General features: G+C 35.3%; 1 protein-coding gene across 1 annotated transcript in view; it reads left to right on the top strand.

Annotated features, from left to right (window-relative positions):
• Nucleotides 1–17,134, top strand: part of LOC130420701 (uncharacterized) — a 254,668-nt gene that overhangs the window by 197,900 nt on the left and 39,634 nt on the right. The window contains exon 2 of the mRNA XM_056748192.1: nt 12,628–12,659. Within this exon, the coding sequence (XP_056604170.1) occupies nt 12,628–12,659 (32 nt within the window). The remainder of the gene's footprint in view (nt 1–12,627; nt 12,660–17,134) is intronic.

A 17,134-nucleotide genomic window follows, 5' to 3' on the forward strand; every position in this document is an offset into this window, starting at 1 on the left:
TGATTTAAATTTAAAGAAAGTGGTTGAACCTTGTTATTTTTGGCATTTTAATGTTAAACTATTACAGGATATTAGTTTTTGTGAAAAGTTTAAGGTTTTCTGGGATAGGTGGAAACTTAAGAAAGACAGTTTTGAACATCTTGGTCAATGGTGGGATGTAGGTAAAGCTAACATTAGAATTTTTTGCCAAAACTATACTTCACATACAACTGCAATGATGAAAATAACAGTGAAAAGTTTACAAAGAGACATTGTATCTCTGGAAAAAGACATGTTACATAATAAGGGATCGGTAGATAATGAAAGGTTAAATAAGAAAAAAGGAGAACTGGGGTCTCTTTTACAAGAAAAGGTAAAAGGAGCATTAATAAGATCAAGAATTTGTTCCATCAAAGATATGGATGCTCCTAGTGCCTATTTTTTAATTTGGAAAAGAAAAGTTTTTTACAAAAACAGTTGTGTCATCTAAGACGTCCGAATGGAACTATAACTTCTGACCCTCTTGAAATGAGAGAAATGACAATATACTTTTATTCTAAATTATATAATTCTCAGAGTTGTGACGCTGCAAGTGTGGATGATTTGCTCTATGATCTACCTCAGTTGAGAGATGAACAAAGAGAATCGCTGGATGAAAAAATAACTTTGCAAGAGCTTTCTGATGCAATGAGACAATTATCCCCTGGAAGATCTCCAGGAGTGGACGGTATACCTGTGGAGTTCTATCAGGCTTTCTGGGATTTGCTTGGACAAGATTTAAATGAACTGATGATCGATTGCATCGAAAATAAGACATTACCCACAAGTTGTTGCAGACCAGTTCTATCTTTAATTCCTAAGAAAGGAGATTTGGGACAATTGAAAAACTGGAGACCAGTGTCGTTGCTATGTTTAGATTACAAAATATTCTCAAAGGTAAATATATTTATATGTAGCGGTTCATAGAGACCAGTCTTATTGTATACCAGATAGAACAATTATGGATAATTTATTTTTAGTGCGTGATGTGATTGATTTTAGTCAAAGTAATAATCTTAATATGGGGATTCTTTCACTTGAGCAAGAGAAAGCTTTTGACCAAGTTGATCATGGATATCTTTTCAATGTGTTGAAAGAATTCGGGTTTGGGGATAATTTCATATCTTATATAAAGTTGTTGTATTCTAATGCATTTGTTATGGTTAAAGCTGGAGGTGGATTGAGTGCACCTATCAGGATGTCCTGGGGTATCAGACAAGGCTGTCCACTTTCTGGACAGTTATATAGTCTAGTAATCGAACCATTTTTGTGCAGATTAAGGAAAGAGCTAATCGGTATTTCACTTCCAGATTCTAAGAGTACCTGTAAAGTATCCCTGTCAGCATATGCTGATGATGTGACAGTGTTTATAAAAAATCAAAATGATGTGAAAGTTTTAACAGAAATTATTGGAAAATATGAAAAAGCATCCTCAGCCAAAGTGAATTGGGGGAAAAGTGAGGATTTCATTATTGGCAATTGGGAAGAAGTAGGACTTCCAAAACTACCATGTGGTTTACTATGGGGCAGAGAGGGGATAAAAACATTAGGTATTTTTTTAGGAATTGAAAATTTTCAGAATAGAAACTGGGAGGGATTGCTGGAGAAAGTGATAGCCCGATTGTCTAAATGGACCTGGCTATTACCACAATTGTCGTACAGAGGGCGAGTCTTGGTCATTAACAATTTGGCGGCCTCGACTTTGTGGCATAAAATGACGGTTATGGAGCCTCCACTGGAGTTGGTTCGTAAAATACAAAGGACATTTGTGAACTTTTTTGGGAGTGGGGCGCACTGGATCCATGCTGCTGCACTCTATTTACCTGTCCATGAAGGAGGTCAAGGGCTCGTGGATGTGAGAAGTTGATTGATTTCTTACAGGATACAAGCAGCACAAAGACTTTTATATCATAAAGACTTGACGTGGGCCCATACTGCAAGTTTAATTTTGAAGAACGCAGGTGGGCTCGGGTTGGATAAACATTTATTCATAATGGAGTTGGGGAAGGTGAGTCTGTCAGAGATTACTCCCTTTTATAGGTCAATGTTTCAGTCCTGGAAAACAGTCTTTAAAGTGGATCGGAGTAGTGACGACACAGGGCATTGGATTCTGGAAGAACCATTATTTTTCAATCCAGTGATCCAAACAAGGCTGTTGTCTTCAGTAAGCGTATCTGCAGTTTTGAAGCGCAATGGGATTGTAAAAATCAGACATCTCTTGGACGATAATGGGTGGAAGCCGGTTGGAATTCTTAAAGAAGTGACAGGATAGAAATCTGATCGTCTTGTCTCGAAACTGACAGAGGAGATCTGGAATGTTTTACCAGGTGGGCATAGAGAACACATTGAAAGACGTCGGTCAATGGACTTAAGAGATGTAGAAGAATAATTTCCAAAAATCAGAGTGTCTCCAGCCATACTTGAGGAAATGGTGGATGTAAATATGGACTCCATTCTGTCTTTTGATACACCACAGCTGGACTGGTTTAAATCTACGCCAAAGAAAGCGATTTACTATTCTTCTGTAAAAGTCACACATCAAGTTTTTCTCAAGAGAATAAAAGCTTCAAAGTGGCCAAGTTTGTTGGGACCAGACTTCCTTGTGAGGGACAGGTGGAGAGCCCTGTATAAGCCTCCTATAGAGAAGCGTACTGCGGATCTACAGTGGAGGCTTATCCACGGGGCGATAGCTACAGAAAGACATGTGGCACACTTGAATCCAGCAGTGGGGGAGAATGTAGATTTTGTGGAAGCCAAGAAGACTTAGAGCATTTATTTTTAAAATGTGGAAGATTACTGGATCTTTTTAATTTTCTTAAAGATTTGTTTAAGGATTTTGATGAAGAATTTTCAGATCAAATATTTATTGGAGGTGTCAAGTATAAGTATTCTATGAGAAGGATGACATGCTTATTAAATTATTTGTTGGGTACAGCAAAATTAGCAATCTGGAAAACAAGAAAAAATGAAGGAATACAACTTGGGTCTACTGATGTGGAAATGATGTTTAGAAAAATAGTTTGTGGAAGAATTAAGATTGAATTTGCGAACTACAAACTGGTGAAATATGAAATGTTTTTTTGTGATATCTGGTGTTGTAAAGGTGTCTTATGTGAGGTCAATTGGTTTTGAAGATTTAATCAATGTTTTACGTGTTTTTTTTTTATAGTATTTTTGTGAATGTGTGTAAGATATAATTGAAAATTCAATAAATGTTGTTTAATCCTCTCTGTCTCTCCCTCCCTCTCTCTCCCTCTCCCTCTCCCTCTCTCTCTCTCTCTCTCTCTCTCTCACTCTATCAGTACTCTATCTGTTCATTCAGAGTATCTCATGTGAATATGTTCTGATACGGGAGAAGATGACTTGGAATGAGGCACAGGTTTACTGCAGACAGCATCACTTTGATCTGGTCACCGTTCAAAACACTGAAGACTGGACGAATGTACAGAGAGCAGCTCAACCAGCATTGACTTCAGCCGTCTGGATTGGACTCTACAATAACATTTCAAGCTGGAGGTGGTCATATCAAAATGAAGACATTGCATTCTCCAGATGGTATGGAAGTGAACCAGACAACAAATATGGAAAAGAGGAATGTGTCATTATATCATCTAGTGGATGGCATGATGCAGTCTGCTCTACTGAACGTCGCTTTTTTTGCTTCAAAGGTATGACATAAGACCAACACATGTCAATCACATGAAAATTTTAAGTAGTTAATGTATTGTTATTGCATTTAATTCAACTACGTAATATGATTCAATCCTCTCATTGACCAGAATGCATTTTGCAGATGCTCTGAAAGATTTGAACTGACAAGAATTATTAAACAATGAAGTCAAATATTCACAGAAATAAAAATTCAATTGTTTTTGAATGTTGTGAGAGATGGTTAACGGGCCTGACTTTGAAAGATCATTCCAGCAGTGAAGAGAATGAGCATTAGTGACTTAAACCTGATGTGTCCTACGACTAGTGGAGAGAGATTAAGGGTGATCTTTTGGACTTCTGGAAGACACACAGAAATACTGTGTTTTGATTTAATTGAAGTGGTTTAATAACCCATGCAGAGGGCTGTTTTAGAAAAGTGTTGTTGAAATGATAGAGAGAGACTTTTAAAAGGCAACTCGTGTGCTTGTTTAGTGTTGCAAGTTGACATGACAGTTTCTGTTCTCTAAAGCGCTTGATGGAGACCCTCAAGCCTGTGATGTCATTTTTAAACCTTGAGCACTGTGAATAAATTGCTAAGAGACACTGTCAACAGTTTCTCTTTCATAAATGTGTGTTACGTCCATTATCTGGTGTTATGCCGCAACCTAGTGCCCATCTTCCAGCATTGAACTCTGTTATTTCATACATGCACACTGCACAGTGTTGATTTAGATCTCGCTCGACCTGCAGCATCAGTTTCACTTCAGCACACAAACAATATTTGCTTTGAAGGAAGATATAGTCTGCCTGTAAGTTTATTTACTATTATTTAGTATTATTTGCATCTGTATTTGTTGTTTAGTAGCTGTCCAATTTCTTCATTGGGGTGCAGTTGAGAGTTAGTTTAGTGGCGGAGTGATAAAACCAGTGTAGTGTATTTCGGGGAAACTATGAGTTTGATCACAGTAAAAGACGTATAATTAATGATGATTAATTATACCTATTTTATACACTTTATCGGATTCGGCAGACCTGATAATAGTGACAAACTAAGTTCACTCGTCCAGCGAGTGATCCGCAGATCGTATATCAAATCTAAGAAATATTACTTTCCTGGCCTTGGAAACATAACTCTCTTACTGTAGTACAGTACCGATCCAGATATTTTAACGAAATCAAGCAGTTTAATTAACGTTAACATGTGATAAAGAGACACAGCAGCAGTTCAATTGTAGATAACAAATGCGGGTTTATTGACTACAAGGGAAAACAAACCAACTGACTAACAAAATAACAAATGCTAACAAACAAAACATGAAACATAAATGCAGTAAAGGAAGGTAAGAAATAGACCAAGAGTAAAGAGTGGCATTATTACAAACAGCTATTCACATCTGCATAAACCATCGAGGACAATCTCCTTGTAAAAAGGGGTTACAGCTTAAACGCAGCTATTTAGGATATAGTTGGATACTTGCATTGGTTTCTTGAGTGTGCTGGGACAAGTTCTGTGCGCGTTGAAAAGGTTCTCAAAGTCCTGATGGTTTCAAAGCAAGCGGGTGAGTCCGTCTACTTTCTTGGAGCCAGATTGGCTGACGAAGGTTGGACGAAGTTAGCCGAAGTTAGCCGATGTAAACTGCCGGATGAACTGTCTCCAAAGGGAGAGACAGGTCTCGATGACGTGCCGGGCAGGAGCGCGAGGACACGAGATGAGCGTCGATAGCTCCATGTACGGATGCTTTAAGCTGGGGGGTTCATGCCCCTCCAAGGTGAGCGGTCCAATGTGATGAGCTGATTTTGGTGCGAAGTCAAGTTTCTTTGTTCGCTTATTAGCTCATTTGCATTTAGGATCACTTAGGAGTTTGGTACTGTAAAACTCTTAGAATGACATAAAAGGAGTATTGTATACAACACCTTTCTGTGCTATACATAATCTTTCAAGGAATGAAGAGAGAAACGTTTAGATATAAAATATGCCAGGATTATAAGTAAATTGACCTGAAGTTTGTACAAGAATGAAAATATAAGCAGAATACAACTAAACAGACATGCTTTTGAGGTGATAGGCGAGGCCGAATAACATGGGGAGAAACATAGAATATAGAGATCTAGGTTTAAACCCGTTTTAAACTATTCTTTTGTGGAGAGACTTTTAAGACTTGGCTGACCATTTGCCCTCATTCCTGTTAACACATCTGGTGTCCCTGTTAGTGACAACGACCCCATCCTCCCTGTTGGAATTTCTTTGAAGTCTAAGGTTGGGTGTTAGAATCAATCCTGACCAAATGGAGGATGCTTAAGAGAGCGCAGTTGGATCAGACTTGCTGGCGCCGGTGAGAGTTCTATTGAGAGGTTGTGGTATTTTACGACCACAAATGGTCACCTTTGATCCGGCCAAGATCCTACACCAGTTAGTGAAGTATTTCCAGTGGTGATACTGGTGGAATATCGCATGGCTCTCAGCCAATAAGATTTGAGAACTAACTAGAACTGGGGCATCTTCAAGTTCAAACCGGTGCGCAAGGTTTTGAACGACACTTTTCCTGGAAATAGTTTGCAACATGTGTGAGAGCCGTTTTCTCTTTGGGAGAATGTCCGTCCACCCAGCAGGCTGTATATTACCCACACAGTATTAAAGAAACAGCTCACAAAATGGGTCCACTGCAGCTCGGTACACGCAACAAAGACATGTATTTTGCAGTATTGAACACATATTTATACTAATTTCACCATGCAGACTCCAAAAATTCTTCAAATTGAACACAAAAATTGTCTTCTCAGCTGCCATAGTTCAACTCTTGCTTCATAAGAAAAAAAGGTGTTTAATCTCACCACCGTTTCTGTTGTAAAGAACATTTTGCCCCTTTTTTCTGGGCTGAACACTATGGAGGACCAGAAGAGTCGTGTGTGAAGTAATAAAGCATTTCATTGTATAAAAACTAATTCTACAATAAAAATAGGCATTTATCGATTTGTCTTTAACTTCATTTTTTAATTAAAATATTTAAAGGCGAAATGATAAAGTCACATTCTCGTAATATTTCGACTTTTCTTCTCACATTTCGACTTTATTCTCGTAACATTTCCACTTTATTCTCAAAATCATGGATTTTTTTTATTTTTTAACGTGAAACTTAATCGCTGTCGTACCCCGCTGCCTTTCGGTTTTCCGATTTGCTATTCGATTAGCTTAGAGATTTAGCATTTCCTTTTAGCCTCTCTATTTAACATTTCCCTGACACTTTGGGGCCTTGCTTTGCTAAAACGAGGTTGAACAATGTAAATTAACTAAGGCGAGAGAGATATTACAAGCTCTCTGATTGGCTAGTTCCTTGTACCTCATAGTCACTGGTATGTCAGATGAGCAATGGAGAAGAGAGGATAGTCTGTTGTTCACTACACGTGTAACCAGCGCGTTATCAGCGTCTGCTTATTCTCTAACACAAATCATAGAAAAGGAAACATATTGTTAGAACATTCATACTGCACGTGAAAGCAGCAGTGCTGCGGTCATTGTGGCGCCAAGTCTATTTATGATGTGATGCTTACGCGCAGTTAATGGCTTATGGCCAAAATGCTTATGGATTCACACGAAATGTAACAGATTTACCATTAAAGCATGTAACTGATGTCAGTTGTGTTTTAATCCGCCAATATTCACTTTTTTATGAAACCTCAAACACGCACCATGGTGGGTGCTATATATGCATTTAGTAGATGCTACTGTGTGTTGTCTATGAGGACAGGACTATTAATTGACCCTGGACATTTTTTCCAAAAGCAGCGCACCACACACCCCCTCGAGTTCCGGTTCCCCCCGTCTGCTCATGAGCAGATTCTTAAACTAATTCTGGATTGCAGCATTTAGCTTTCTTTTGATAACCTTCACCATTGTTGAGATTCATACACTGATTATTCATGTCTAATTAATTCAGACAGTTGACTTTTTTAATCTATTAAGAGTGTTCTTTCATTATAAAAAATATATCACTGGGGAGCTGTATCTCAAGGCCAAGAACTCAAAATAAACACTGAAAATTATAAAACGCCCCTACATTCAGCTTAAGAAAGACATAACTATCAAATACCATAAATAAGCAGTGGTGGACAGTAACGAAGTAAATGTAATTCGTTACTGTACTTAAGTAGTTTTTTTTGTGTATCTGTACTTTACTCAAGTATTTCAATTTTGGGAGACTTTTACTTTAACTCCACTACATTTCAAAGTCAAATATCTTACTTTTTACTTTACTACATTTTCAAAATCAGTCGTTCCTTTTTATTTATAAGTCAGTAAAAACTTAACTGGTAAAACGAGACACCAATCACAGTACATCACGCGCTTTATTTTGAATTTGTTTTGTTTTGTCCGTGTTGTCGCCTTGGTCACGTTATCTACTTAGCGCGAACATACGATTAAACACATCAGATTCAGTGTAACTGTCTGCACAACATAACATTTCGACTGCTATTGTCTTTAGTGAATTCATGGAAGAAACTGCAGAATCTAACTTGCCACAAAACCCAAGGCCTCATTTACGCGATTGTTTTGAAATCGTTGAAAAGAAGAACGAGTCTTTCATTTTTAAGTGCCTTCTCTGCCTGCCTCGGTCCTGTACAACTTTTCATACAATAATTCTCCTTCCAATCTAAGGAAACACATAGAGGTAAGACATTTTGATTTCACTCATTTAAAATAAAGAGATATAAATCTAACAGTAGCTTGCAGAACACATTTTGGTTAAAATATAGACTGTTACGCTACCATGAACTTTGTACACGTCGTCAGCAAAGTAAACTTATCTGTTTTAGCTTATTTCATATCTGAATTTGAAACTTTTCAAGCTGAGTGCTCTGATATTGTGAAATGGGAATCAATCGAATTTATGTTGGAATTTAAATGAATTATATTTTGACTAGGCTGCACCGATTCAATTCACATTTACTTGTATTAGCGTTTTTCACAATATATATAGTTTCAAAGCAGCTTGAATTTGTCTACATAAATATTTTGAGTGATCTGTTATCAGAGGTGACTTTCTAAGTTATCTAAATGTACAGTTTTAAGATCATACAAATCATGCTTTTATAGCTAACATCATGTATTAATTTAAAGAAGGAAACAATGAGCTTATTAAAGTAATTATTACAAGTTGGGAACACAATGATTATATTATAAGAAAATGTTGCATTGGTGAATGTATGATGCTAAAACAGTTGACTGGTGGAGTGGATTGCTCCTTATTAACAGGTATTGTTATTTTCAAAAGCTTCCAAAGACTGATCTAACTAAGCCTATGCTGAAAATAATATACTCTGTATTTACTCTGTATTTCTTATGACATGCTAAAAGAAAAGCACATAAAATATATTTTATTATTTTATTTAATAAAAATAATAGTACTTGGATACTTGAGTACATTTGAAGGCAAATACTTTTGTACTTTTACTCAAGTAAAAGGAACTAAAGGAAACAATAAACACTATTATGGTGACTTGTTATTTTTCATGTTTTCTTCAGTGATTGTGTTCATTATCAGCAGGTGTTCATCATTAATGATCAATCATCACTAGTCCAGTCTAGAGATTTAACCTGATCGCACCTAATTGCGTATAAATAACACGCTGTTGCATTACCGTATAATACGGATGCCAAATTGCGATTTTGCACGCCAATGTTTGCTTGTACCTGGGTGGAGAGCAGCCATTTTAAAACGTACATGAAGAGGAAACACTGAAATAATTAAAATAATAAGGTTAGGTTTAGGGTTTGGGTTAGGGTAGAGGTTATAATATGCACGGACGCTAACATTAGGTTTAGAGTTTTGGTTAGGGGACAGGGTAATGAGACAAATTGCTGTTTAATATGCAAACACGCTAATTGGCGTATCATATGCACGCAAAATCGCAATTTGGCGTCCGTATTGTACGGTAATGCACAGCGCGTGTTATTTATATGCAATTGGTGCGAATGGGCTGAGAGATTACAAAGGTCTGGACCAGAAGTTGAGCAGCATGCTCTGTGAGATAAGAACCGGTCTACCTAACAGAGTTCTTAAAGATAATTATCAAATAATCAAAACCGATCAATTCAATTGTCCAGCTTGTTTAGTGATGTTGAGTGTTGATCTGTTGATATGAATAGTTTGTTGAACGTCACCAGTGTTGAGATTCATAAACTGATTCTTTGTGTCTGTCTGTCTGTCTAAACTATGAGATGCAAATGAATCGTAAAAAAGTAAATTAAACTCACATGAAAATCTTATTTCTTTGAAGTTGTTCTCTAATGGTGTTTTTCAATCTCATCTTTCTTCAGAGAATGAAACAGAAGCTGACAGGTTTGTTTTTGTTAATATCCGAGTGACCTGGCATGAAGCTCAGAGTTACTGCAGACAACATTACACAGATCTGGCCGTCATTCACAATCTCATTGAGAATCAAGTACTGACGTTGAAGATGTCAATGGAAGGCATTATTCCTTCATGGATTGGTCTGTTCAGAGACTCATGGAAGTGGTCAGATGATATAAATGTTGTGGACGTGTCCTCCATTAACTGGATGACTGGACAACCTGACTTGAGGAACTTGAACCAACCTTGTGGTGTTATACGTCCTGATGGTCTTATAGATGATCAACTGTGTTCAAATACTTTTCCATTCATCTGCAAGACACGTAAGTTTTTATGTGTGATCATAAACTACTCACAACACAAACATCATAAATACACAGAATGAGAGAAGAGACGTAAACAAACATAGCTGTTGATAGTCAAAATAAATAGCTTGACCACAAATGTACTGTTGAAAATGTTGATTTCAATTTTGTAATAAACATCAGAGACAAAACTGATGAAAAACAGTCACATTGATAATCATCTGATGTTAAACAATCAGGGTTTAATAAAGAAATAAGTTTTAAAATGCACTGTAACCCATCGCTTTGCACGGCTTATTGCTTTTATAAAATGTGTAGCAAAGTTTCATAAAATAAAGCAAAAAAATATATATTTAGGCTATGAAGTGCAGTCAGCCATTATAAATCTACAAAAAAAAGTATTTTATAACAGGTTAGAACTGGACTCAGCCAATCAGAATCAAAGACCAGAACTGACCGTTTTATAAATAATAATAATGTGTTGAGACTTGTCTGTTGTAACTATCTCAGTGTAATAAGAAAGTCTCCTCGAACAACAAGGCAGCACAAGAGAAGAAAATCCTGTTTTAATGTCAGATGTGCAGATATTGTTAGTGTTCTACTGTATTGATCTGATTTGTTCTTCTGAAATGTATTTTAGGTTAAAACGTTGAAGGATGAAGAAGTAAAGAAGGAGCAATTAAATAAATATTCATAATAAACATTTATATATGAGCTCTGATTTTCTTAATCTGTTTTTTTTTGGCTGGTGGAAGTTCCAGCAGAAACACTCGGGAGACAATATGATGAATTAATGATTATTATTTATTCACTTTTCCTTTGTGTATCATAAAGAACAGTTGCTAGGAAAACAATATGAGAAGTTGACAAATGATTCCATTTGAGTTGAACACATGCAGCTGTTGCGTTAGAAAGATTGACTGTAGATTTGTGTAACTGTTGTGATGTTGTTTTCTTCACACTTTATATGAGTTGAAAATAAATACAGCTTTTAATCTTCCAGAGACCAAGAAACAGATTGTGAGATTTGAGCTGAAATCTGGTCAGAATGTCAATGATCCTGCAGTGATGGAGACCATCTTACAGTCGGTGAGTATTCAACTATTTGTGTTGAAAGTGAGTCCTACACAACACAATGAGCTGACACACAGATAGTTTTTCAGACTCACTCAAACATGTTTGTTACTGCATTAAGACACAATCACACTTGACTCTTCATTTCATTGACTTCCATACGCATGCAAATTTGTTAGAAGATATTTAACATTTTGCTGTGTTTCAAAGTTCAAGTTTGGTGAACTCTGACCTGTGAATTCATGTCACGTGAGTGCATGAGACCAATAGAAGATCAAAACATCACAGCGTGACCTCTCTGTACTGAAATGTAAAACGGATGAATAACTGACACATTTTCACATCGTCTGAAGGAATTAGACGTGCTCAAGTCTAGTGTGACCTCAGTATTAGTGTGTCACTGTGATTATTGTGTTGTCACCAGTGCGTTACTTAAGAAAAGAGTTTACAGATACAAACAAAGAGAACTCCAGAAAGCAGTCTTGTGACTTCACTGACTTTACTGGTTCTTTTCAATTCAAACTACCAACAAGAAGGAAAATATGTTTAAGCTTTACATTTACATCCATGACATATACAGTTAAATAACACCATCAGTGGTGTAGTGGTGTCTGGAGAAGTGGGTTTACTGTTCATTCATGCCCAATTTTTAAAGCGGCACAGCTTTATGTGTTATAATGTAGTCTGGTTTCCAACCTGGTTTTATGCAAATTGTGAAGTTTCATATCAGAAATGAGTGATAACACAGAAAAGATTCTACAATCAATCCTGGCCTACAGGCACATGAAGAGACATCAGGGCGGTACACTGACTTCATTGATCTATATATGTGCATTTTAAGACTTTTACAGTTTAAATTAGATAATAATAGCTAACAGATAACCATGTGTGTCCTTTCATTATTATCAGCATCAGTAAAAAAGTAAACTCATGTTCAACAAATATTATACAATCTATGTTTCATGAAAGAACATTTGGGTTAGAAATGACATGAAAGTAAATGAGTGATAAAAGAATGTCCAGTTTTGAGTGAACTATCCCTTTAACTTTTTGACAAATAAAATAGACATCAAATTACAAAAGTTGCAGATACTTTTTTTTTATTATTTAAAACAGGTAACATTTAAACAGAATTACAGAGCGAGAATATTCATTTAAGTGATGTCTGTCCAGGTGAAATGGCTGTTTTAACCACAACCTTTACACACTTAAGTAAGACACATGTCCAGACCTTCACTTCTTCACGCTAAATCATGTTTTTGTCTTGTCACACTGACATGACCTGAAATGTTTAAATGCTTTTCGGTGTTTTTTAGTTTACAAGACTGGATTTTACCTTCGACATTTAACATTCGCAGGCAGTGTGCTCGAGTGATGTGGAAAGAGGAAGAAAGCGAAACAGCCGGCGTTTTGCACACATTTTAAGAAGCGACTCTTGAACTACCCGTGACATTTCTATAACAAAACATTTGTCTACTTACATTGCGCTCTTTCACAGTTAAACTGACCTTGAGCTGGGGAGATATATCCTGCAGCACCACACGTTTCAGGACACACGATCCAGACCACCAGTCTCAGACCGGAAATGAAGGCGACCCAGATATGGTTTAGTCCAGATCATGCTACCAACAGTTTTTGTAGACTATGTTCTTATTGTCATATAGATCTTGTTGAGTGTTATGTACAATATCTGAAATCGCTACAAAATACATAAGATACATTTTAATGTAGTTGTTATTTGCATAGTGCTTTCTATTTTATTAGATATAATATTTACTTAGTGTTTATAATATCTACATAATCAATATCTGTTCATTTTGTAAAAAACACTCAAAGTATAGACTTTTGATGTCAAATATATACATTCATTTTTCATAACATATACAAACACTGGTCAGAACTCACTCTGCTCTCCTTCATCCTGTCAATACATTTGACTTTGTCAGAAAACACCTTCTGTCCTGAGACTGCTGGTCTGGATTGTGTTAAATGAGTAACTGTGGGTCTTCAGCTGGACTTCTGTCGAAAGCAACTCTCGCCTTCTTTCATTTGATTGTTCATCTCTGTTAGATTCATGAACGCTTGTAGAAAGCTGAGGTAGATCAACCGCTAGATGTAAGTGTACCAGACGATTTCTTTAAATGCCACAAAACTTGATTGTTCCAAACCTGTTTAAATGTATTTGTTCTGCTAAACACATATGAGGATATTTAGAAGAATGTCAGTAATCAAACAGATCTCATCCCACATTGACTCCTGTAGTATTTACAGAATGTTTGCTATTATGTCCATAAATGTGAGATGAGATCTGTTTGTTAGTATCTGGCTCTCGTTTGTCTGGTGTCTCTGAATTGTTATAAAAGGACACTCAAAATGATTGACGGATGTGAAAAACGCAGAAAAGCGACCCGGTCTGATTTATTTTATGACGGACAAAAATATCAGAGGCAGTGTGTAAATGTGATTGACACAACGTGAGGTCATATTGATTTTTTTAACGTGCGGAAATTTTGGACTCTATGTGCAATGGGCTTAAGAGTGTGTGTCATGATTGTTTGTGTTGTGTAGATTCAGCAGAAACTGACAGATTTGGGCGTACACAATGACACAACAGTGACCTGGAGAGTGCAGCCTGATGGAAATGTTTTCACACCAAAACATGAAGATGAAGATGAAGATGAAGAGGAACAAAAAGTGTGTTCAGACTTCTGACCGATCACACCACAGTCGTTGTGTTTAAAGACGTCATTTTCATCACTTGAGAGAAACTTTGAAATACATGCTTCATAGGATTTGCAATTACATGTAAACGTTTATAATAACTTCAGTTAGTCTCATTATTTTGTTATCCAGTCAAATATATTTAGTTATTCTTGATTGATCTTATAATTCAGCTTTGAAGATGTGTGTTATTAATGATATTATAGTGATAGTAGCGTGACAATCTATTAAACTACAATCTAATGATTACAGATTAACACAATGACATGTGACAATGTGAGTTAAATGTTTATATTCTGTGTGTTTTATCTTGTGTGTTTGTGTTTGGTGAGGTGTGTAGACTGTAGCAGCTGAACATGTAATGCTTTTAGATCAAAACTTTTACAACATACAGTAGTAGTATTCACAATATATAGTAGTAACCATGTGTGAAGGGTAATTCAACATTTTAAAAACTGTTTTGAATCATGTGGTTGTTTGAGAACATGAATATAAATTAAAGCTTCTTTATAAACACTGAATAGACAAAATGATCTGTGAAAATATTTGTGTTTAAGTGAACTGTGCCAACACATAAATAAATAATAAAACATGTTAAACATATTGTTGAATGATGTTTTTCTGAGTCTCATCAATCGCTTCTGTCTCTCAACAACACAATAAGATATTTGTATATTTTGTGTAGTCGACTCTGTGCTGGTTTGTATTTGCCGCCTCCAGTTTTCCTTTGGTTTTTCCTCCAGCTAATGCTGTGACGTAAGTGTGACGTTTACACTAAAAGGGTCTTTTGTTTACTTCATAATTTGGAAAAAACATCTGCAAACTTAATAACTGAATAATTGAATAACAGAATTATATTAGTGAATGTTTTTAATGGGGTCCTTTATTAGATAAAAATATAATATTCGTAACACAATTATACTTATGTGAGGAGACAAATATATCCCAAATAAACACCTAAAGCTTGAACATAGTTTGTGGTCTTCTGCATGATCGTGGTGGTCTTAATGTTTCATTCAAATCATTTCATGTGTTATTTAATCCACAACGTTTTCCATTAACATTTATTTAAATAATGTAATCTTAGTTTTTTTTTTAACAATTTTGACATTAACAGAAGCTTTAAGATGATTTAATTTTCACAGGAAATTCCTTCTGATGTGGTGCTTGTGAATTTTAAACATTTCCCCAAAAGCTTTATTTTGAATTAAAAAATAATAATTCTGATAAGAATGTGTTTTGGTAAATAATAATCTTTGTTTATTTCTGTAAAATTCTGACAACTTTTCTCCTAAATTCCGTATAGAGATGTTTTATTTTTGAACTGGAGAAAATGAACTGGAGATAAAACTACTTCATATTTAGTTTAAGCAACACAAAACTAATGTTTGTAAATTTTAGAAAAGTATGAAAATAATGTGTTTTGAAATAACCCGGATATTTTTTATTCAATTATTAATTATTATCATGATCTCAGACTTTATAAAGGTTTGCTTTTGTTAGAATTCAACAAACACTGAAATATATGACTGCAATACATGCAGGATCTAAATGATTTAGGATGTTAAAAATATAGAAAACACGCATTCATTACTGAAGATTGAAACAGAAATAATTATTGTTGATTATAGTCCTTTATATAGTTATTGTGTGTGTTTGATTTTACTGATGTTTTACTCATTAATAAAGCGGTTATGTAAACTGGACATAAACAGAAGCCTGTAAAGTGGGCTCAGAACAATCCCCATCACTGGACGATCACTGCACAGTAAAGTCTCTGGTGTAAAAATGAGTCCATACCTATTAGTGTTAAACTTACACTGAAGCAGAGTCTTTCTGGTGTGAAATGTTCATTTATTCATGCAGTTAAATAATCAATTGAGTTCACATTACAAGTGATGATTGATCATTAATGATGAACACCTGCTGATAACAAACACAATCACTGAAGAAACATCAACAACATCAACTGACAGCGTCTGTTTATTAACATATTTAAACAGTTCAGTCATATGATCAGTTCTCTTCAGTTCATCTGTTTCATTCTTAACATATTCTTAAAATAACAAGAATAGTGATTCTCAGTACATATATAATCTACATGTTTATATGAAAAATAAAGTTTGTATTTAAAACTCGACATTACATTGTTCATAAATCTCTTCCTTGTGCAGCAACACATTAAAATGTTTCTTTAGTCAGACAATCTGTTTTCTGTATAAAAAATAAACTATTAACATATTCATCAATTTAACATCAATATGAGCTGAAATACAACCCCAACTCATGTGACTAAAACATCCATTGTATCAAATATACACTTTTCTTATTAACTTGAACACAATATATACAAGTTTGAGCCCTTTTACCTGAAGAGATTTTACAGAAATACATAAGTTAACTTACAGATGTTTCTATTAACAGTCAACATTTAAGATTCACAATCAACACAATACAAATATCAATATTTCTCCACAGTAAGTAAGTTAAATTATTTAATACCAAACACATAAAAAAAAACATTAATTTACTCGGTATAACATGAATGTTTGTAAAAACATATTTACTATTATAATAAAACCTGAAATTTCATGAGAAATAAACACAATAAACACTTTGTGTATTTCTTCAGATGCGGCTGACAGCGTCTTAGGTAAACACACACACGTCACCATGACAACACCTAAGCGCCCCCTTATGACAGAGGCCGGTATTGCACTGTTTTAAACTCAGTGTGTTACAGTAATAATTTAAACAGGCTCAGAACACACATTAATAAAACATAAATATTTACAAACACACATTATAATGTAGATACAAGTATGTATCCCACATTTGGTTGACACTTGTTCAACATTCGATTGTTCTTCACCCACACTGTTAAATAATTGACAGGTAAAATCTTAGTAAAAATCTTAGTAAAATCTTTCAAAAGATTTTACTAAATATTGTATTTATTGTTAACATTACAGTAGATTTATGTGAAACAGTCATCTTGCTTTTGAGTTACGTTAC

Source organism: Triplophysa dalaica, chromosome 5, assembly GCF_015846415.1.
Source record: "Triplophysa dalaica isolate WHDGS20190420 chromosome 5, ASM1584641v1, whole genome shotgun sequence".
Lineage (NCBI taxonomy): Eukaryota > Metazoa > Chordata > Actinopteri > Cypriniformes > Nemacheilidae > Triplophysa > Triplophysa dalaica.